This window comes from Triticum aestivum, chromosome 5D (genome assembly GCF_018294505.1).
Source record: "Triticum aestivum cultivar Chinese Spring chromosome 5D, IWGSC CS RefSeq v2.1, whole genome shotgun sequence".
Lineage (NCBI taxonomy): Eukaryota > Viridiplantae > Streptophyta > Magnoliopsida > Poales > Poaceae > Triticum > Triticum aestivum.
In genome coordinates this window covers 558,936,762-558,960,988 of record NC_057808.1, presented here as the reverse complement: position 1 = coordinate 558,960,988, position 24,227 = coordinate 558,936,762, and the positions used below count along the sequence as shown (strand labels likewise).

General features: G+C 45.7%; 1 protein-coding gene and 1 pseudogene across 1 annotated transcript; one reads left to right on the top strand and one right to left on the bottom strand.

Annotated features, from left to right (window-relative positions):
• The first annotated feature begins 4,517 nt into the window (after positions 1–4,517).
• LOC123123874 (disease resistance protein Pik-2-like) lies at positions 4,518–8,877 on the top strand. The gene is made up of 4 exons (XM_044544515.1): positions 4,518–5,457; positions 5,915–7,844; positions 7,883–7,941; positions 8,045–8,877. The coding sequence occupies exons 1-3, from the start codon at positions 4,631–4,633 to the stop codon at positions 7,883–7,885; spliced, it is 2,760 nt and encodes a 919-aa protein (XP_044400450.1). The 5' UTR covers positions 4,518–4,630; the 3' UTR covers positions 7,886–7,941; positions 8,045–8,877.
• A 1,462-nt stretch (positions 8,878–10,339) lies between these two features.
• On the bottom strand, positions 10,340–13,961 carry LOC123123872 (probable LRR receptor-like serine/threonine-protein kinase At3g47570; annotated as a pseudogene).
• Between the last annotated feature and the right edge of the window lie 10,266 nt (positions 13,962–24,227).

Sequence of the window (24,227 nt, the reverse complement as noted above, 5' to 3'; positions counted from 1 at the left end):
TAGTTGTAAGGTAAAACCCCGCGCTATTGCTAGCATTTTTCCTAGTAGTGTTCCGTTATCTTTTGCCGGAATTTCTGTTTTCACTTCCATCATTGAACAATTCCTTTAGCCAGTTGAAAGCTTATCATCCACTCAGAATTAGCGACCATCAGACCCTGAATAGTGGTGTAGAAGCGAGTCAAAAGCATCACTTGAGAGCCGGTGCTGCAAATCTGGCCGGCCCAGGTACCAAACCCGCCTGTAGCTAGCAGTGAAAGCCATCACTAGAGTGCCGGTGGTGATGATCCAATTTGATGCACTGATGCTCTATCTTGATCGATCATCGATAATATATCTGCAGATTTTACCAAAACCACAAAAATTCCATCAAAACCTCAAAAAATCCACGCCAACAGAATGTCTTCTGTATATGTCAGCGGTTCAGCTCTTGGTGTAATATATGGACTGAATACTTTACTGGTTTACTTGCAACATTTTCTGTATATAACATGCTAGCCATCATTCGTTGGGTGAGGCCAAGAAAAGCTCTTGCAACTACTCAATGCGCACCACCCAGTTTCCTGGTTCTTTCCAGCCGGCTCCAAAGCACAAAACACCGCGTCCATGTCTCACTTTGCTAAATGGACCCATGCATATGCATGCATCGTGATTAGGTGAGTCAACAAAAGCTCACCAAAACGTGAATTAAGTACCGGTGCTCTCTGGCACCAAGCATTAGTTTGGCTCCTTCGATGTGGATGCACATGCTACAGCGGAGTGAAGTCTAAAATAAACCCTGTAGTTGTAGAGCTTGACGCAAATGAATCCTCACCTCTAAATCCCTGAAGTTGGTACCCTATACTCTTTAATCCTGGTCTAAATGAACCTTCCGACGGTTTTATGAGTGGATTTGATGATGTGGCAACTAAAGGCCGGGATTGTTGACTTTGACCATAACAATTTTCTTTGCCAAGTTGTATTGCAGTACCACAACACATCTGGTCTCTCTGATGAAATTCTGACGTTTAAGTTGGTGCCATCCACGTAAGAAAAAGTAGCTACAAATGGCCGTTAGAATGCATGACTGACGGTATAATTTGTGTTTTCGTTTTACTAACGTGAATGGAGTACTACTACGAGTAATGTATACTATATACAAGGCTCCTCCAGCTGGGATCAGGCACGGGCTGTTCTTGAAAAGTTTGTGCGGTGCACATGCTAGGGTGTGAACTTTCATGTGCCAGCCTTTGTTGTGTGAACCAAACAAATGTTTTGTAGGAAAAATTGTTGCTCCTCCTCGTTCTCCGCTGCTCATGGGTTAAAGGTTCTTTTCGTGCTTATAAACGGGAGCTAGAATACCACTCCCTGTCGGAAACCTGACATGGGTTGTTTTAATACGGTTACGCCTAGCCCTACTTACCTCGGGTTCCACTTACCTCAGAGCATCTCCAGCCGTTCGGCGTCCCAAGGACTAAAATAGCGTCTCCTGAGGCTAGCCGGCGCTATTTGATAGTGGGGGCGGTCGGGTTCCCAACCACACCCCAGGTCGGCCTCGAGACACCGTTTTTTGAATTGAAGTTCGGCTAAAATTAGACGAAAAAAGACACGAATTCGGCTAAATTTAGGCAGGTTTCATTTATATTCAGCGGGTTTCATTCATATTTATACATAACAAAAAGACATAATAAAAATATTAAAAAACATTGGCGCCCGCCGCCGCCCGAGCATTTCTACATGCCGAGGAGCTTGTAGAAGGCGGTGTAGTCGCTGTTGTCGCCGCCGTCGTCGTCCTGCACGCCGCCACCGCTGTCTTTGCTGCACCGCTGACCCGCGTCGCCGATGCAGGCGGGGTTGGTCGCGCCGGTTCCTCCTCGTTGCTGTCGTCGAGGATGACGAGGCCACCCTCGTCGTGGCCGCGGCGCCGCGTGGCGATCTCCTCCAGAGCACGACACTGGCGCTCCAATTCCTCCCTGACATAGTCCTGGCGTGACCACGCCAAGCCGTCCTCCAGGTCGGCAGCCATGGCCTCGTGCTCCTTCTTCACGGGAAGGAGCGTTAGCTCGGTCTTCGGCTTGACGAGGCGGGAGAAGGGAGGAGAAGGGACACTATCGCCCTTGTTGATGACAAGGGCCCGCCGCGGGTGCGCCGCCCGAGCGGTGTCTCCCGCGGCTCCGGCTTGACGGGGAGGAGCGGCGACCTGGAGGAACGGGAACCCAAGGAGGACAACGACGCCGTCTCCATTCGCCTCGGCGTCCAGGAACTGCCGCGGCGGCGAGAGAAGGAGGGGGCCACCGGGTACTCCATCTGTGGCGAGTTGTCGGCCTTGATGTACTCGAGGACGGCTTCGAGAGTGTGCCTGGGGACGCCCCACCATTGACGCCGGTCTTCGGAGTTGTGGCGCCGGCGGGGTTCAACACCATTCGTGGACGTGAGTTACTCGGCATGGCGACGCTCGAAGTACGCCGTCCACAAATTGTGGCTGTCGGGAGCGTACCTTTGTTGTTGCCGCGTGTGCTCTGGCAGAGACAACCAGATTCGCGCGCTCTCGGCACGGCCTTCAGCACCGGCGGGCGGCGGTGGCACCGGGACTTCACCGGCGATGAGCCTCCATGATCCCGCCACCCGCATGTCGGCCGGCACTGGGTAGTCCGCCTCGTAGAGGAGGCGAGCCTCCGCCTCATGCAGGTGGCGACGGCCGAAGCCGTTAGCCGCCGGCCCGTCGCTGGGGAAGTGCTCGGCCATGCTCGCGACTTGAGAAAGGGAGAGAGGGTGTCGGCGGCGAAGAAGAGAGGGGCGTCAGCGGCGAGAGAGAGAAGCTGTGGCGAGCAAGTGTGCGTCCAGCGGCAGCGAGGGAGGGGCGACTTTTCTAGGGGCGAGTGGGCGGCGAGCGGGCGGCAGCTGTGTGGACGCGTGGCGGGAGGGGGGTGCGCCTTCACCGCGACGCCCCTGAATCAATGGAAGGCTGACCGGCGGCTGCCTCGCATTGATTCCCGGTGGAAACCGAGGCGATGAGGTCGACGAAGATTCTCGGCGGGTCCACCAGGCTTTCGCGCCAAAAACGTTTCCCGACAGCCCCGGGCGCCCCCAGCGTATCAGGTTCGGCCTGGGTCCGCCGACGCCAATTTCGGCCCTAACCGGTGAAAATTGGGCTTCTTGGGACGCGACGGCCGATTTTTTGGAGCCGGCGATAAAAAAGGTGATGGGGTCCTGTTGGGGGAGCGAGTGAAGATGCTCTCATGCGCTGCACATGCCAGCCCTCATTACCTATTCTTAGAGGAAGAGGTTTATTCCTCCGCACCATTTCATATCCATGGTCGTCCAGCCTAGCTAAGAGCATCCACAACCGAAGCATTCAAAGGTCTCATCAGAACAGCCCGGTCACTATCTGGACAGCAGAAAGAATAGAAAAACTCATCCAACCGTAATCCTCATTTTGTGTGAGCATGTCCAAGCCACAAATTCCCATATTCAAGCCTCAAGCCATATATAGGGAGGATATTGGCAGTGGCGGATCAAAGACCCAAGCCGCGTGGCTTGAAGGAGCATTGCCTCGTTACTCTACCAGTGTGCGCACTGTAGCGACCCTGTAGCAACGTTGTAGCAGCCTGTGGCCCTGGAATTGAACCAATCCTAACTCCGCCCATGGATATTGGGATGTTTGGACGTGTCAGCCAGGGTGCCATGTAGGATTTGGCTCACCACATGCCACTTTTCTCTTTCTTATTCTTTATTTTTTTTCTCTCTTCCTCTCCACCAAACATATGTATGTGACCGGACAATATAAGGATAGTATGAAAGGTATGGTTGTTTTGCAAGGAAAGTGAGGTTCAAAACGGATGTGTCCGAGCACTGACGGGGCACATCTGCGGACGTATGGGGAGCCAAATTAAGCAAGTTTAGTTGTAGATGCTCTAAAAAAATTAGTTGCTTCTTCGTTTTCCAGCTGCACTTGTCCGTGTTCTTTTTTTTTCTTTGCGAGAAAAACTTTCAATTTATTCACCAAACATCATGGTAGTACAAGGAACATTAGAAGTAAAATGGAATACATCCAGGTCCGTAGACCACCTAAAGACGACTACAAACACTGAAGCGAGTCGAAGGCGTGCCGCCGTCGTCGCCCCTTCCTTACGGGAGCCGAGAAAACCTTATTATAGTAGACAGTCAACAAGTTGTCGTGCTAAGATCCTAAAGGACACACACCGGAACAATTTGTGTTTGCTGAAATCAATCATGTTTGATGAAATTTGTGTTTTCTTAAATTAGTTTTAAACTGTATACGAGCATCACCGGTGGGCAAAGTGCTCATACATTTACGTCTGTTCAATTTGCCGTGAAGTGATCAATAATGTTGATCGAGGGACCGTCGCTCGGCTGGGTATTCCACTGCTGTGCTGTGCTCTACGGAACGGGCCTGCCAACCCTAGCTCGTCCTCGTCACTCCTCAGTCCTGTACTCCCCCACCGCCGCCACCTCCTGCTCACCCACTCCCTCCTCCGCCGCCGTCTCCTCCCAAATGCGCATCACTGCACCACGAAATATATCGATTCCTGCTGCCCACCACACCCATTGATCGATCTGTTTTCTCCACACCCAGCAGCACAAACACACAACGACTTACATAGATGCAGTGGTGAGCTAGGGGGCTTTATCGATGTCAGTGGTGAGCGCCACGCATGGCGTGCTGGGTCCGCTGCTGCGGAAGCTCGCCGACCTGCTCGCCGGCAAGTTCGGCTGCGTGCGAGGCGTCCGCAAGGACATCCTCTCCCTCCAGGCCGAGCTGACCAGCATGCACGCCGCGCTCCAGGAGTACACGATGCTCGAAGATCCGGGCGTCCAGGTGAAGGCGTGGATATCGCTGCTCAGGGAGCTGGCATACGATACCGAGGATTGCATCGACAAGTTCATCCGCCACCTCGGCAAATACGGGCGCCGCGGCGGCTTCAAGGAGTTCTTCCGCAGCACCGCTCTGTTACTCAAGACGCTCGATTCTCGCTGTGGAATTGCCGACCAGATCGAGGAGCTCAAGGCCCGCATCAAGCATGTGAAGGAGCTCAAGGATAGTTACAAGCTGAGTGAGACTGCTTGTCGCAAGACTGAGCATGCCGCCGTGGATCCTCGGCTGTGTGCTCTGTTTGCGGAGGAGGCACACCTTGTGGGTGTGGAGGGTCTAAGAGATGATCTTGTCAAGTGGATGTTGAAAGAAGAAGCAAACAGCTCCACCAAGGATCCTAAGGTGTTGTCAATTGTTGGATTTGGTGGATTAGGAAAGACAACACTCGCAAATGAGGTCTATCGCAAGATTGAAGGGCATTTCGATTGCCGGGCTTTTGTATCAGTCTCACAAAAGCCAGTTATAAAGAATATTATCAAGGATTTGATCTACAAAGTGCCTTGCCCTGATGAATTCAGAAAAGATATTGAAATTTGGGACGAAGCGACATCCATTGCAAAGCTAAGAGAACTGCTAAAAGATAAAAGGTAACTTTAACTTCTGTTGTTATTTTTCAGAACATTCCATGCAAATGTTTTCACAATTTTTGGTAGTTACTGGTTACTCTTTCATGTACAGTTATATTTTTCACGTGAAGAAATACAGAGCACAATTGTGACATGTGCAATTCATCCTTGTCACTTGTATTAGAATATATTCCATATACAATATTTAAATAAGCATTAAGAAACAATGTTTGCAGATAAAAATATAACAGATAAACATTGTTTTTGTGAATGAGCACTAGTGTTCCACTTAAATTGTATTGAAGTGGTGTGTGATGAAATATAGATGGAAACATAAGCAACAACCAAGAAGTGTGTCCCACTTGTTAACCACTCCAGTACATGAAGCATTTGCATCATTGGAGTTTAACTGCATGTTTATTTTTGTAGTTGAATTCCTTTTCAAAATCAGCTAACATCATCTGCTACTATTTATTAGGTATCTTGTCGTAGTGGATGATATATGGTCTACCCAAGCATGGAGCAATATCAAGTGTGCTTTTCCAGACAATAATTGTTCTAGCAGAATTATAACTACCACACGCATTATTGATGTGGCAAGATCATGTTGTCCTGGTAGTGATGACCGTGTCTATGAAATGGCAGCCCTAGGTGATCTTCACTCCGAAAGATTGTTTCTGAGAAGAATTTTTGGCTCTGAGGACAACTGCCCTAATATGCTGAAAGAAAGTTCAAATGAAATCCTGAAAAAGTGTGGAGGCCTACCACTGGCAATTGTTAGTATATCTAGTTTGTTAGCAAATAGACCAGCTGTCAAGGAGGAGTGGGAGAAGATTAGAAGATCAATTGGTTCTGCACTCCAAAATAACCAGAGTTTGGAGGGAATGAGTAAGATACTATTACTTAGCTACAATGATCTTCCACCTAATCTCAAGACATGTTTATTGTATTTGAGTGTATTCCCCGAGGATTATGTGATTGATCGAAAAAGGTTAGTGAGGCGGTGGATAGCGGAAGGGTTTATCCCTGAAGAGCGTGGACAAAGCCGGCAAGAAGTCGCTGAGAGATATTTCTATGAGCTTGTCAACAAAAGCATGGTACAGCCTGAGGACGTTGGCTATGATGGCAAGGCTCGTGCTTGCCGAGTCCATGACATGATGCTAGAAATTATTATTTCAAAATCAAATGAAGATAATTTCATCGTTGTGTTAGGTGGGGGCCAAACGAGTTTGGAAAATCGTCAAGGTTTTATTCGGCGGCTATCGATCCAGCACATTGATCACGAGCTTGCACATTTACTTGCACAAGAAGATCTAAGCCATGTTCGTTCCCTGACAGTAACATCTTCAGCTTGCATCAAACACTTGCCTAGTCTTGCTAAATTTGAAGCTCTCCGTGTAGTAGATTTTGAAGGTTGTGAGGGTTTGGAAGAGTATGATATGAAAAGTATTGGCAAATTGCTCCAACTAAAGTACCTAAACTTGAGATGCACGAGCATATCAAAGCTACCGTCAGAGATCATGATGCTACGTGACCTAGAGACCCTAGATTTTGGGGAAACAGTGGTGGAAGACTTGCCAACTGGATTCGCTCAGCTGACCAAACTACAACACCTAATTGCTGGAGGTTGGACAATTATACCAAAGAAGATTGGGAATATGAGGAACTTACGGGAGATATCAGGCTTTAGTATTACCAAGAGTCCAGCAAATGCCATGGAGGATCTTGGGAACCTGTCAGCTTTGGAGGAAATTGCTATATATCTCTATGGTGGAGAATCTGACGATTTCAAGAGGCATGAGGAAATGTTACTTTCCTCACTGTGCAAGCTTGGCAGCCGCAAGCTCCGGTCTTTAAGGATAATAGGGGACGATGGTTCCCTCGAGTTCTTAGGGTCTTGGTCCCCTCTGCCAATATGCCTTATTGTATTCTATATGGAGATCAGCTTCTATTTCACGAAAGTTCCAGAGTGGATCGCTCCAGCACTCAGCAGCCTTTCTTTCCTAGACATCAATTTAGCTGAATTAACAGAGGAGGGCATGCACACTCTTGGGGAGCTCCCGGCCTTACTTTGCCTAAAACTATGGTTCAAAAAAAGATCTGATGATAGGGTTATAGTCCGAGGATTCCCAATTCTGAAGCAGTTTACCATCGATAGTAATTATGCGTCAGCAAACGTTACATTTGTCAAAGGGGCTATGCCCAAGCTTAAGGAACTTGGTTTGCTTATCAATGTGTCAGTGGGAAAAACATATGGCTTCTATTTAGGCATTGAGCATCTCACATGTCTTAAAGAAGCAACGGCACGGCTTGACAATAGGGGCGCTACACCTTCCGAGAGCAAGGCTGCAGAGGCTGCGATCAGGGCTGAAGCAGGTGCACATCCAAACCATCCCAGAATTACTTTTTGGAGGAAATACTGGCGTAATGAAGACATTGGTGGCACTGATGAGAATTAAGATGCTCATCTTCCGAGTGGAATGATCCTCATCCCAACTGCAAGAGGTATTAATACAGACTGTGACCATTCTTTCTTTTACCATTAAAATGCATCTTTTATCCAAAAATGATTTTGGCTTCTAAAATTTATTTTGGCACTGCTATATAGGATGATATGCGGCTGGCTGGGTTACTTGGAGACTTGGAGTGGCATACTGAAGGAAGGCCTGAAGCACGGTGATGGTCACATTCAGAAAGACGGTGAGAGTGGTCTGGTTGCTAATTGCTACATTGAATTCCCATTATTTACTTTTCACAATTATCAAGACATAATCTCTCTGTTTGGGCATCTGGAGTGTGGATTATTTCTTCTGAATACTCTTCTAGATAGAGATGTAATATTCATTCTGGCTTTGCTCACTCGAGAATTAAGACCGGGGCGTCGTATGGACAAAATTTTCGCTGAACATGTTTGATTTAGTTATCTGAATGCGTCTACTAGCTAGATTACCTGGTCCTTTTGTGAGCTCCTTACCTGAAGTAGTGTACATGTATTATTTTTCTGGATTTGATTACAACACACAGCGCATCTATTAGATGCACATGGTGAGCTGAAGGAGGCTTGAAATGCGCATCTCTTAAGACCAAGACATGAAAAACGAAGTTCAAACATGGGACACCTCCAAAAACGCTGTGTTTGAATGCTTCCTTTAATGAGTAGCACATGAGATCTGATCTGCATTCGGGATTATGGATTATTTTTCCCGAGCATTTTTTACTGTCTTTCAGCTGTTTAATTAGTTTGGTATGACCTAACATCTATTTTAGTCGGGAATGTTTGTGCTGAATACTTCCTGAGGTAAATGTCGTACTGATTCCCAGTACCTTGATTGGTCTCAGTGGCTGGATAAGTAAATGGACGCCTATAGCTGCTGTATCGTCGTTGCTTATGCCTCTACATCGCATAAAAGAAAACTGGGTCTGGGCTTCCATTTGTTCCAAAAGTGCAGCAATTTTGTGCTGAAACGGCTAGCGAGATGATAGCTCGCCTCGCCATGGGCGCTCGTTCGGTCGGACTCGTTCGCTCGCTCGGACCGGTTCGCCTCCGGTGTTCAGACTTGTTCGGTCGTTGTAGACTAGTTTTTCATTTTCTTTTTTCTTGTACAATGGCTAGAGTGGTCCAGTTTTTTTGGGTTTTCTTTCATTATTTTTTATTTATTTTTTACGGTATCATTGGTTTTCTTTTCTTCTCTTTTTCAGTGTATTTTCTTTATGGTTTCTCGTTAGTTTTTCTTTGTTTTCTTATCGGGTTTTGCAGCTTTCCTCTGTTTTTCTTTGTTGCTTCCGTTTTATTTTGTTTCTTTCTTTGACTTTCACTGGTCCCCATTATTTTCTTCATTTTCTTTTGTTTCTTTTTTAGTTTTCATAGGGTTTTTTTTCTTCTTTTTCCCCCTTTTTCTTCAACACATGTCTACATTTTCCCATATATAATTTTGCTTAACTGTTATTTGATGGTATAAATGGATGGCTATTCTCCACATTTCTCACGGAGTGCACTTTTTCTTCTATTTCGTGATTCCCAGACTTCTTTATTTCACCATGACCCTTCCATATGCGCTTCACACACCATTACAATGCAAAGTTTTCGTAGTCACCGGGAACATTTTATTATACATATTGTACATTTTTTAATTGGATGATTAACATTTTTTTTGAAATATTTGTTCTGGTGTCTACTTTTTTTTTCAACACATGTCTGCATTCTTTCATACACTAGCACAATGCCCGTGCCTGCTAGAGACCAACCACGAGGGTTAGCCTTAAACTTGTTGGAGTTGAGTGCGAACGGCGCACATTAGTTGTGTGACGGAGTACGGAACTGCTACGAATCTGCTGCATGGTGCAGAGTGGAGTTGCAGTTTGCCAACAACTGTTGCCAAGGAGTACTTGGACCAAATTAAGTGACTGCGATTCAGGCGGTTCATTGGATAGTCAGCTGTGGAGTTGTCTATTTAATAAACCCATATATGTGGGCATGCAGTTCAAAGAGGAAGGGAAAAATAAAGGGGGCATTCGTTGCCGGGACATATAGAGCTTGTGTGTCTCCTCTGTTTTACTACTCTGTTTTTTCTGCTCTGCTCTTGTCACTACTGGAATCCACTGCTTTACCGAGTGCCGGTTCCAATCGGTGAAGGAGTACAAAAAAAAACTCGGCAAATGCTTTGCTGAGAACAGTTCTCGGCAAAAGGTGCTGTGCTGATGCTCCCAACTACTCAGTACGCAGCACGCTATTGGTGATGACGCCCAGTGGTGGAGCGTGAACAAAATCCTAGGTGGGGCCAAGCGAGAGAAAACATCTAGGATGATCAGAGATGCCAAATGTTCAGTTTTGGGAACAGAAGGGAGGAAGAAGATAAGCTCCACTTTTTGGTCTTGTTCAGTTTTGTTCATGATTAAAAGGGAACCGCAATGCGACTCTCACAATAGGAGAGAAGAAAACCGTGCCTAAATAGCTTTATCAAATGTAGTATAAATACAGCCCGATGCAACTTATTTCGTTCCTGCCCATACATGAAGTTACGTGGTTATTCTAAGTACAGAAGTAGAATAGATATAGATGATCCATTTCGCAAAGAAAAAACATACAGAGGAGACATAAGCACATGAACTCGTTCACTGTGATGAACTAGTTGAAATAGTTGCTACAAGTTTGGTGTACTCGGCTTTGATCTTCTTTAGCGTCACGACCACGTCGCGCATTGTCATCCTCTGCCGTGGAGAGTCACTGGAACATCGCAAACCCAACCTCAAAGACCGATGCAAGAATTCCATCGTCCAACCTGCAACTTGAAAGAGAGGAGCCTTGCAGAAGCTGACCATCGACGACTCGGACAAGCTCAGCAGGAAATGAATGATGAACCCACTGCCTAAGGGTTAGTTGTGTGCCGAACATGACATCGGTGGGCCTTCTTCCGGTGAAGACTTCAAGGAGCATGATTCCGTAACTAAACACGTCGCTCTTCCTTGAGGCTTTTCCAAGTGATCCGTACTCTGCTCAACAGGAACATAAATAAAAATTTGAAACATGCTTGCTCTACTATAGACGCAATCATTAATGGTTTAATAAGTATATGGATGAAAACATCACAAGAGCAAGCTAATTAGGTACCTGGTGCCATGTACCCAACTGTTCCAGGCATACTCCCACATATCATGGAGTTGTCATCTAGAATCAACCTTGCAATGCCAAAGTCAGCCACATGTGCCGTCATCTCATCGTCAAACAACACATTGCTAGGCTTCAAGTCACAGTGCAATATCAGCTCGTAGTGCTCATGGTGTAGATATTCCATCGCCATAGACACATCGAGCATGATGCCTAGTCTTTCAAGGAACCCTAGGTGACATGAACTCTGAGACCGACGTAGGATCATCTCTAAGCTGCCTTTTGGCATGTACTGAAGCACTAGTGCTCTGAAGTCAAGGTTTGAACATGTGTTGAGTATTTTAATCAGGTTGCGGTGTAGCGCCATTCGAAGCACTTGACACTCCACATCAAAGCTTCGGATGGCCTCCTCGAGCTGCATGTTAATAACTTTTATCGCGACCACCAAGCCATTGCTTAGTTGTCCCTTGAAGACTTTTCCAAAGCTTCCAGATCCCAACATATTTTCCTCACTAAAATTATTGGTGGCGCGAATGATTTCTTGATAGGAGACTATCTGATGGTCTATGACAGCAGTTGGAGCAATAGAAGCTTTGACGTCTCCCTTCTAAAGTTCCTTTTTGATACATAGGTATAAAGAAATGACAATGGCGCCAAAAGCTAATGCGAGTGTTGGAAGTAAACATTGTAGCAAGTGTCTATTACTTGAGCGAGATTTGTCGAAGCAGGGTGGAAATCCTAGGCGCGGGGCTCCACATAGACGAGCATTCCCAATCAAGGACTGCGAGGTGAGGTTTGAGAAAACACCCCCCTCTGGTATTTGGCCTGCTAGACTATTGAATGAGAGGTTCAAGATAATCAAATATGTAAACTTGGCAAGGAATATGGGAATCGTACCAGAGAGACTGTTAAATGACAGGTCTAATGATGCTAAACTTTTTAGCTTTTCGAGTGTGCCTGGAATTGAGCCTTTGAAATAATTATGTGATAAATTCAGGTTTGTCAACATATTGAGTTCTCCAAATGATTCTGGGATGCTTCCTATCAAGAAGTTGGAAGAAATGTCCATGTAGTTTGCTTGTCTTAAACTAGAAAAATTGACTTGTAGTGCACCAACAAATAAATTGTGGGAAAGATCTAGTTGGATAAGTTTATCTAGGTGGAAAAGGCTAGCCGGTATGGTTGAACCTAATTGGTTATTGGACAAGTTAATAATTTCCAACAAACTTAGGTTACCAAAGCAGCTTGGTATGGATCCTAAAAAATTATTTGATTGGAGAAACAAACGTTCTAAACTCATGAGCATACCCATTTGTGTTGTGATAGGGCCTAACATATCATTGTGGGAGAGATCAAGATGTACAAGATTTTCCAACATAACGATGGATTCTGGAATGGGCTCAGTGAATCGGTTGTTGCTAATATCTATCAGATAAATGTTGCTTAGGTTTGAAATCGCTACTGGAAGTCCACCTGTTAACTTGTTATCACGTGCAATGAACATGGTTAATTGTGTACTGAGGTTTCCCACATAGCTATGGAGGACACCCGTGAAAGAACTAGACCCCATATCAAGGATTTGGAGTTGTCTACACTTGGAAAGAGCTGACAAGAAGTCTAGATTTCCTTCTAAATTATTTGTGTGGAATAGAAGCTTGTTTAAAGCTACGATTTTTCCCAGTGTTGTTGGTACTTGGCCAGACAATTGATTATGAGACAAACTTAGGCTTGATAATTTCGATAAATTGCTGAGGGCAGCAGGAATTTTACCTGTCAATTGATTGGAGGCAAGATTAAGATACGAGAGTTCATGTATATGACCTAAATTAGGTGGAATCTCCCCTTTAAGATTGCCGTTGTCGAGTGCTAGTGCATTAAGACTAGTGAGATTGCTAAAAGCAACTGGGATGAAGCCAGTAAGGTTATTAGAACCGAAGGCAAGCACTCTGAGTTTTGGCAATTTGGCTAACCATGTTGGCACAACATCCACAAAAGAGTTATCACTCAAATCAAGTGTTTGCAGGTACTGGCATGATGCTAAGCCTATTGGAAACCGACCGGCAAATTTGTTCCCGGCTAGTGTGAAAAGTTGCAACATTGGGAGGCTAAAACTTTGATTGCTCGGAATCATTCCAGTTAGGTTACCGCATTCTTCGAACGCCATAACTCGCAGCTTAGACATGTTGAACATGGCTTGTGGAAGTAGACCAGAGAGTTGATTATACTGTACACTGAAGAACTCAAGCATGGATAGGGATGCAACTGCTTGTGGTATTGGACCCGACAGACTGTTATTTCCAAAATCGATGGATGCCATAGAAGGTGTGTTGTTGAAGAAATACGATGGTATTTGTCCAATCAATTCATTTTGGTTAAGGACAATTTCTTTAAGGTTGTGCATATGGGCCAACATCTGAGGAGGGATCTGGCCCGAGAGTTCATTATGACCCAGACGAAGGCTCACAAGCCTTGTGAGGTTCCCAAGGGTAGTAGGTATGGAGTCAGAAAACCTATTTCCCATGAGACGGAGATACCTAAGACGACGTAGCCTACCAAGTTCTACCGGAATGGAGCCCGTCAGATTGTTGCAGGTGAGGTTGAGGATGGAAAGGAAAGAGAGGTTACCTATGTGAGGAGCTACAGATCCAACAAGATGTGTATCCACCAATGATAAAGCGGTGACACGTTGCCTACGCCGACTGCACGAGACGCCGTCCCAGTGGCAGAAAGACGTGCTGGTGGTCCGGTTGTCAGCAAGGATGTGGAGAGGGTCGGCGAGCTGCGCTTTGAAAGCGAGCAGCGCGGCGAGGTCGATGTCACTGCCATTGCCATTGATCGGACTGGGAGAAGAAGCTGACACAGCCGAGAGTAGGACTAACACAAAGATGGGAATGCGGGTAGACATGGATGGAGCGGCCATTGAGCTGCGTGTGGAGTGAACATCAAGGGTAGCGGTGAGTTTATATGGGCTCTGTGCCACAAGTGCATCGATCAATCACGTTGCCGGCGGCTACATGACGACTAAGAATAGCAATACAGTGCAGAGCAAACATCTTGCTGTCCCGTTGAATATTTTTCCAACCTTAGTCCGAACGAGAGCGATACTACTCGAACATGCACCACACGTCCAGGAAATTACCCGATCGGAGCGGACGAAAACGTCTACGCCAGCTTTGCCACTAGCTAGCAATACTTGTCGACAATGCCATGGAAGTCATCACCTCTATCTGTGCGGCAAGCATAACGACACGGCCTGGAGCTATCTAACAAAATGCTGAAGTGCAAAAGTAAACGAAGTATTCTATATATTCAAGATACGTGCAGATTTGGGAGACAATTCCAACTGGAGCTATGTGGAATTTCCACAAATGTATCTATTCAAACTGTGCAACTACGTAGACTAGTCGTCGTCGACCATTATTAAGTGCAGAAAGATTAGATACTGCCGCCTTCTAAACCTCATGCACTGACCAGCATCCGTTCATTATCACATGGCAGCAGGTCCATGGGACTTCGCCCTCGCTGCCCGTTCACTACAGGCCTGTTCACCGTACATGCATTGTCGTCCGTGTAGCCATGTGCATTTTTTTTTGAAAAGGATGATTACCCCTGTTCTCTGCATTGCACCAAAATGGTACATGTAGTCATATTATTAAAAAAGGTCTTAAGTGCGAAGTCTGGTACAAGGTCTCAAAAAGAAAAAGAAAAATGCATCAAATCTTCGTGCGGAATATCTGCTAAAAAAAACCCGGCAGAATAGCGCATGCGAACTTAGCTAGTGTTTTACAAAATCTTCTAAAAAAATTGTTAGCCACGAACCTTCGTGCGGAAGTATGACTAGCACAAATCCACTCGTGTTTGTCTTGTTTTTCCACAATGATCTCAAGTGAGCTGCTTCGTGGTCCTTCATTCCGACAACAAACAAGCGACGAATAATTGCAATTAGGAGTGCCTAACCGTCAGTCATGTGAGAAATAAGCTATACCTTATAGTACCTCCGTTCCTAAATATAAGTTATTTTAGATATTTCAATATAAACTAAATACGGAGCAAAATGAGTGAATTCACTCTAAATTATGTTTGCATATATCCGTATGTAGTTCGTGTCCTTATGTAGTTTATATTGAAATCTCTAAAAAGACCTATATTTAGAAACGGAGGAACTATTTTGTTAGTCGTATGAATGGTCAAAGTTTGGTATGCGGCCCGACAAATCGTTGCTGCGAAATCTTGATCTGTTCAAGATGAATTGTCCAGCCCGCCCCAACACAAATTTGTATGCTTGGGAATCAATAACGTTCAATATCCTAATTAGTTAGGAAATATAGGATAACGTAATTTATTCTAACTTGTCTTGTACTCCAGTCCAAACTGATCATATACTCCTATATATATGACCATTAGGCTCAAGCAATACAATAATAAATTTCATCAATATCTCTCTATATTCTTCTACATGGTAGCAGCCTAATCTTGATCCAAATCCTAGCTGCGGCCGCTGCTTCCGCACGGCGCCGCCCCGTGACGGTCGATTTTAATGATCGCCACCGGGGGCCATGCTCTGTATCTAGGGTTCGTCCGCCAGTCGTGTTGAACGGCTACCGTAGAGAATATTTTTTCTAATTATTTGATCCGGATTTTTCTCTCTTCCATCGGTCGTCTTGATCGGCGTGTTCTTTTTGGTTTCTCGATCTAATATCGGTTTGGGTCACCCGCCACAACCGTCGACCCTCACACACCTCTACTCTGACATTGACGCAATCATCCGGCCTCTTCTCCGACCCGGCGGCCTGTTAGGGACGTTGTCTACGTGTCTGCCAGTCGGGGACGTTGTCTGTGCGTCTGCCCGCCCGTTGCTGGTCATTGCTGTTGGAAATATGCCCTAGAGACATAATAAATAGGTTATTATTATATTTCCTTGTTCATGATAATCGTTTATTATCCATGCTAGAATTGTATTGATAGGAAACTCAGATACATGTGTGGATACATAGACAACACCATGTCCCTAGTAAGCCTCTAGTTGACTAGCTCGTTGATCAATAGATGGTTACGGTTTCCTGACCATGGACATTGGATGTCGTTGATAACGGGATCACATCATTAGGAGAATGATGTGATGGACAAGACCCAATCCTAAGCCTAGCACAAGATCGTGTAGTTCGTTTGCTCAGAGCTTTTCTAATGTCAAGTATCATTTCCTTAGACCATGAGATTGTGCAACTCCCGGATACCGTAGGAATGCTTTGGGTGTACCAAACGTCACAACGTAACTGGGTGGCTATAAAGGTGCATTACAGGTATCTCCGAAAGTGTCTGTTGGGTTGGCACGAATCGAGACTGGGATTTGTCACTCCGTGTAAACGGAGAGGTATCTCTGGGCCCACTCGGTAGGACATCATCATAATGTGCACAGTGTGACCAAGGAGTTGATCACGGGATGATGTGAGTTACGGAACGAGTAAAGAGACTTGCCGGTAACGAGATTGAACAAGGTATAGGGATACCGACGATCGAATCTCGGGCAAGTAACATACCGATAGACAAAGGGAATTGTATACGGGATTGATTGAATCCTCAACATCGTGGTTCATCCGATGAGATCATCGAGGAGGATGTGGGAGCCAACATGGGTATCCAGATCCCGCTGTTGGTTATTGACCGGAGAGTCGTCTCGGTCATGTCTGCGTGTCTCCCGAACCCGTAGGGTCTACACACTTAAGGTTCGGTGACGCTAGGGTTGTAGAGATATTAGTATGCGGTAACCCGAAAGTTGTTCGGAGTCCCGGATGAGATCCCGGACGTCACGAGGAGTTCCGGAATGGTCCGGAGGTAAAGATTTATATATGGGAAGTCTTATTTTGGTCGCCGGAAAAGTTTCGCACTTTATCGGTATTGTACCGGGAGTGCCGAAAGGGGTCCGGGGGTCCACCAAGGGGTCCACCAGCCCCGGGGGGCCACATGGGCTGTGGGGGGTGCGCCTTGGCCTATATGGGCCAAGGGAACCAGCCCCAAGAGGCCCATGCGCCAAGAGATAAGATAAACGGAGAGTCCTAAAGGGGGAAGGCACCTCCGAGGTGCCTTGGGGAGGAAGGACTCCTCCCTGGCCGCACCCTTCCTTGGAGGAAGGGCCATGGCTGCGCCCCCCTCTCCTTTGGCCCTATATATAGTGGGGGGGAGGGAGGGCAGTAGCAATCCTAGCCCCTGGCGCCTCCCTCTCCCTCCCGTGACACCTCTCCCTCCAGTTAGTGCTTGGCGAAGCCCTACCGGGATCCCCGCTACTTCCACCACCACGCCGTCGTGCTGCTGGATCTCCATCAACCTCTCCTCCCCCCTTGCTGGATCAAGAAGGAGGAGACGTCGCTGCTCCGTACGTGTGTTGAACGCGGAGGTGCCGTCCGTTCGGCGCTAGGATCATCGGTGATTTGGATCACGACGAGTACGACTCCATCAACCCCGTTCTCTTGAACGCTTCCGCTCGCGATCTACAAGGGTATGTAGATGCACTCCTTCCCTCTCGTTGCTAGTAAACTCCATAGATTGATCTTGGTGATGCGTAGAAAATTTTGAATTTCTGCTACGTTCCCCAACAGTGGTATCAGAGCCAGGTTTATGCGTAGTTTCTATGCACGAGTAGAACACAAAGTAGTTGTGGGTGTAGATGTTGCCAATTCTTCTTGCCGCTACTAGTCTTATCTTGTTTCGGCGGCATTGTGGGATGAAGCGGCCTGGACCGACCTTACATGTACGCTTACGTGAGACAGGTTCCACCGACTGACATGCACTAGTTGCATAAGGTGGCTTGCGGGTGTCTGTCTCTCCCACTTTAGTCGGAACGGATTCGAAGAAAAGGGTCCTTATGAAGGGTAAATAGAAATTGGCATATCACGTTGTGGTTTTACGTAGGTAAGAAACGTTCTTGCTAGAAACCTATACAAGCCACGTAAAAACTTGCAACAACAATTAGAGGACGTCTAACTTGTTTTTGCAGCATGTGCTATGTGATGTGATATGGCCAGAAGATGTGATGAATGATATATGTGATGTATGAGATTGATCATATTCTTGTAATAGGAATCACGACTTGCATGTCGATGAGTATGACAACCGGCAGGAGCCATAGGAGTTGTCTTTATTTTTTGTATGACCTGCGTGTCATTGAATAACGCCATGTAAATTACTTTGCTTTATTGCTAAGCGCGTTAGCCATAGAAGTAGAAGTAATCGTTGGCGTGACAACTTCATGAAGACACAATGATGGAGATCATGATGATGGAGATCATGGTGTCATGCCGGTGACAAAGATGATCATGGTGCCCCGAAGATGGAGATCAAAGGAGCAAAATGATATTGGCCATATCATGTCACTATTTGATTGCATGTGATGTTTATCATGTTATGCATCTTATTTGCTTAGAACGGCGGTAGTAAGTAAGATGATCCCTCACTAAAATTTCAAGAGACGTGTTCCCCCTAACTGTGCACCGTTGCGAAGGTTCGTTGTTTCGAAGCACCACGTGATGATCGGGTGTGATAGATTCTAACGTTCGAATACAACGGGTGTTGACAAGCCTAGCATGTACAGACATGGCCTCGGAACACATGCGAAACACTTAGGTTGACTTGACGAGCCTAACATGTACAGACATGGCCTCGGAACACAAGAGACCGAAAGGTCAAACATGAGTCATATAGTAGATACGATCAACATGGAGATGTTCACCGATGATGACTAGTCCGTCTCACGTGATGATCGGACACGGCCTAGTTTGACTCGGATCATGTATCACTTAGATGACTAGAGGGATGTCTATCTGAGTGGGAGTTCAATAATCAGATGAACTTCATTATCATGAACATAGTCAAAAGGTCTTTGCAAATTATGTCATACGCTTTAGTTCTACTGTTTAAGATATGTTCCTAGAGAAAATTTAGTTGAAAGTTGGTAGTAGCAATTATGCGGACTAGGTCCGTAAACTGAGGATTGTCCTCATTGCTGCACAGAGGGCTTATGTCCTTAATGCACCGCTCGGTGTGCTGAACCTCAGCGTCGTCTGTAGATGTTGCAGAACATCTGACATACACGTTTTGATAACTACGTGATAGTTCAGTGCGTAATGCTAACGGTTTAGAATTGTGGCACCAAAGACGTTTTTGAAACGTCGCAGAACATATGAGATGTTCCGAAGACTGAAATTGGGATTTCAGACTAGTGCCCACGTCAAGAGGTACGAGACCTCTGACAAATTTCTTAAACCTGCAAACTAAGGGAGAAAAGCTCAATCGTTGAGCATGTGCTCAGATCGTCTGAGTACCACAATCGCTTGAATCGAGTGGGAGTTAATCTCCCAGATGAGATAGTAATGGTTCTCCATAGTCACTGCCACCAAGCTAGTAGAGCTTCGTGATGAACTATAACATATCAGGGATAGTTATGATAATCCTTGAGCTATTCGCGATGTTTGACACCGCGAGAGTAGAAATCAAGAAGGAGCATCAATTGTTGATGGTTGGTAAAACCACTAGTTTAAGAAGGGCAAGGGCAAAAGGGATACTTCATGAAACAGCAAGTCGTTTGCTGCTCTAGTGAAGAATCCCAAGGTTGAACCCAAACCCGAGACTAAGTGCTTCTGTAATGAGAGGAACGGTCACTGAAGCAGTACTAACCTAGATACTTGGTAGATGAGAAGGCAGGCAAGGTCGACAGAAGTATATTGGATATACATTATATGAATGTGTACTTTACTAGTACTCCTAGCAGCACCAGGGTATTAGATACCGGTTCGGTTGCTAAGTGTTGGTAACTCGAAATAAAAGCTGTGGAATAAATGGAGACTAACTAAAGGTGAGATGACGATGTGTGTTGGAAGTGTTTCCAAGGTTGATGTGATCAAGCATCGCATGCTCCCTCTACCATCGAGATTTGGTGTTTGCGTTGAACATGATTGGATTATGTTTATCGCAATACGGTTATTCATTTAAGGAGAATAATGGTTACTCTGTTTATTTGAATAATACCTTCAATGGTCTTGCACCTAAAATGAATCTCGATCGCAGTGATACACATGTTCGTGCCAAAAGATATAAAATAGTAATGATAATACCACATACTTGTGGCACTGCCATTTGAGTCATATTGGTATAGAACGCATGAAGAAGCTCCATGTAGATGGATCCTTGGACTCACTCGTTTTTGAAAAGAATGAGACATGCGAACCATGTCTATTGGTATATATGCATGAAGAAACTCCATGCAGATGGATCGTTTGGACTCACTTGATTTTGAATCACTTGAGACATGCAAATCATACCACATGGGCAAGATGACTGAAAGGCCTCGTTTTCAGTAAGATGGAACAAGAGAGCAACTTGTTGGATGTAATACATTTTGATGTGTGCAGTCCAATGAGTGCTGAGGCATGCAGTGGATATCGTTATGTTCTTACTTCACAGATGATTTGAGTAGATGCTGAGTGTATTTACTTGATGAAACACAAGTCTGAATTATTGAAAGGTTCAAGTAATTTCAGAGTGAAGTTGAAGATCATCGTGACAAGAGGATAAAATGTCTGTGATATGATCATAGAGATGAGTATCTGAGTTACGAGTTTGGCACACAATTAAGACATTGTGGAAAGTGTTTCACAATTAATACCGCCTGGAACACCATAGTGTGATGGTGTGTCCGAACATCATAACTGCACCCTATTGGATATGGTGCATACCATGATGTCTCTTATCGAATTACCACTATCGTTTATGGGTTAGGCATTAGAGACAACTGCATTCACTTTAAAAGGGGCACCACGCAATTCCGTTGAGACGACACCGTTTAGAGAAACCTAAGTTGTCGTTTCTTAAAAGTTTGGGGTTGCGATGCTTATGTGAAAAAGTTTCAGGCTGATAAGCTCGAACCTAAAGCGGATAAATGCATCTTCATAGAAAACCCAAAACAGTTGGGTATACCTCCTATTTCAGATCTGGAAGCAAAAGTAATTGCTTCTAGAAACGAGTCCTTTCTCGAGAAAAAGTTTCTCTCGAAAGAATTGAGTGGGAGGATGGTGGAGACTTGATAAGGTTATTGAACCGTCACTTCAACTAGTGTGTAGCAGGGCACAGGAAGTTGTTCCTATGGCACCTACACCAATTGAAGTGGAAGCTTATGACAGTGATCATGAAACTTCGGATCAAGTCACTACCAAACCTCGTAGGTCGATAAGGATGCGTACTACTTCGGAGTGGTACATAATCCTGTCTTGGAAGTCATGTTGCTAGACAACAATGAACCTACGAGCTATGGAGAAGCGATGGTGGGCCCATATTCCGACAAATGGATCTTTAAGAAGAAGACGGACATGGACGGTAATGTTACCGTCTACGAAGCTCGACTTGTGGCAAAGTGTATTTTCACAAGTTCAAGGAGTTGACTACGATGAGATTTTCTCATCCGTAGCGATGCTTAAGTCCGTCGGAATCATGTTAGCATTAGCTGCATTTATGAAATCTGGCAGATGGATGTCAAAACAAGTTTCCTTACCAGTTTTCGTAAGGAAAGGTTGTATGTGATACAATCAGAAAGGTTTTGTCGATCCTAAGGATGCTAAAAGGTATGCTAGCTCCAGCGATCCTTTCATGGATTAGAGCAAGCATCTCGGAGTCAGAATATACGCTTTGATAGAGTGATCAAAGTTTTTGGGTTTATACAAAGTTTGTTAGAAACTTGTATTTACAATAAAGTGAGTGGGAGCGCTACAACATTTTTGATAAGTATATGTGAATGACATATTGTTGATCCGAAATGATGTAATATTTCTGGAAAGCATAAAGGGTTGTTTGAAAGGAGTTTTTCAAAGGAAGACCTGGATAAAAGCTGCTTACATATTGGGCATCAAGATCTATAGAGATAGATCAAGACGCCCGATGATACTTTCAAAGAACGCACACCTTGACATGATTTTGAAAGAGTTCAAAATAGATCAGCAAAGAAGGAGTTCTTGGCTGTGTTACAAGGTGTGAGTATTGAGTAAGACTCAAGACCTGACCACAGCAGAAGAGACAGAAAGGACGAAGGTCGTCCCCTATGCTTTAGACGTAGGCTCTACAGTATGCTATGCTGTGTACCGCACATGAAGTGTGCCTTGCCATGAGTTGGTCAAGGGGTACAATAGTGATCCGGGAATGGATCACATGACAGCGGTCGAACTTATCCTTAGTATCTAGTGGACTAAGGAATTTTCTCGATTATGGAGGTGAAAAGGAGTTTGTCGTAAAGGGTTACGTCGATGCGAACTTTGACACTAATCCGGATGGCTCTGAGTAGTAAACCGGATTCGTATAGTAGAGCAATTATTTGAAATGGCTTCAAATAGCGCGTGGTAGCATCCACAAGATGACATAGATATTCGTAAAGCACACACGGATCTGAAAGGTTCAGACCCGTTGACTAAATAACCTCTCTCACAAGCATAACATGACCAAACCAGAACTCATTGAGTGTTAATCACATAGAGATGTGAACTAGATTGTTGACTCTAGTAAACTCTTTGGATGTTGGTCACATGGTGATGTGACCTGTGAGTGTTAATCACATGGTGATGTGGACTAGATTATTGACTCTAGTGCAAGTGGGAGACTGTTGGAAATATGCCCTAGAGGCAATAATAAATAGGTTATTATTATATTTCCTTGTTCATGATAATCGTTTATTATCCATGCTAGAATTGTATTGATAGGAAACTCAGATACATGTGTGGATACATAGACAACACCATGTCCCTAGTAAGCCTCTAGTTGACTAGCTCGTTGATCAATAGATGGTTACGGTTTCCTGACCATGGACATTGGATGTCGTTGATAACGGGATCACATCATTAGGAGAATGATGTGATGGACAAGACCCAATCCTAAGCCTAGCACAAGATCGTGTAGTTCGTTTGCTCAGAGCTTTTCTAATGTCAAGTATCATTTCCTTAGACCATGAGATTGTGCAACTCCCGGATACCGTAGGAATGCTTTGGGTGTACCAAACGTCACAACGTAACTGGGTGGCTATAAAGGTGCACTACAGGTATCTCCGAAAGTGTCTGTTGGGTTGGCACGAATCGAGACTGGGATTTGTCACTCCGTGTAAACGGAGAGGTATCTCTGGGCCCACTCGGTAGGACATCATCATAATGTGCACAATGTGACCAAGGAGTTGATCACGGGATGATGTGAGTTACGGAACGAGTAAAGAGACTTGCCGGTAACGAGATTGAACAAGGTATCGGGATACCGACGATCGAATCTCGGGCAAGTAACATACCGATAGACAAAGGGAATTGTATACGGGATTGATTGAATCCTCAACATCGTGGTTCATCCGATGAGATCATCGAGGAGCATGTGGGAGCCAACATGGGTATCCAGATCCCGCTGTTGGTTATTGACCGGAGAGTCGTCTCGGTCATGTCTGCGTGTCTCCCGAACCCGTAGGGTCTACACACTTAAGGTTCGGTGACGCTAGGGTTGTAGAGATATTAGTATGCGGTAACCCGAAAGTTGTTCGGAGTCCCGGATGAGATCCCGGACGTCACGAGGAGTTCCGGAATGGTCCGGAGGTAAAGATTTATATATGGGAAGTCTTATTTTGGTCGCCGGAAAAGTTTCGCACTTTATCGGTATTGTACCGGGAGTGCCGAAAGGGGTCCGGGGGTCCACCAAGGGGTCCACCAGCCCCGGGGGGCCACATGGGCTGTGGGGGGTGCGCCTTGGCCTATATGGGCCAAGGGAACCAGCCCCAAGAGGCCCATGCGCCAAGAGATAAGATAAACGGAGAGTCCTAAAGGGGGAAGGCACCTCCGAGGTGCCTTGGGGAGGAAGGACTCCTCCCTGGCCGCACCCTTCCTTGGAGGAAGGGCCAAGGCTGCGCCCCCCTCTCCCTTGGCCCTATATATAGTGGGGGGAGGGAGGGCAGCAGCAATCCTAGCCCCTGGCGCCTCCCTCTCCCTTCCGTGACACCTCTCCCTCCCGTTAGTGCTTGGCGAAGCCCTACCGGGATCCCCGCTACTTCCACCACCACGCCGTCGTGCTGCTGGATCTCCATCAACCTCTCCTCCCCCCTTGCTGGATCAAGAAGGAGGAGACGTCGCTGCTCCGTACGTGTGTTGAACGCGGAGGTGCCGTCCGTTCGGCGCTAGGATCATCG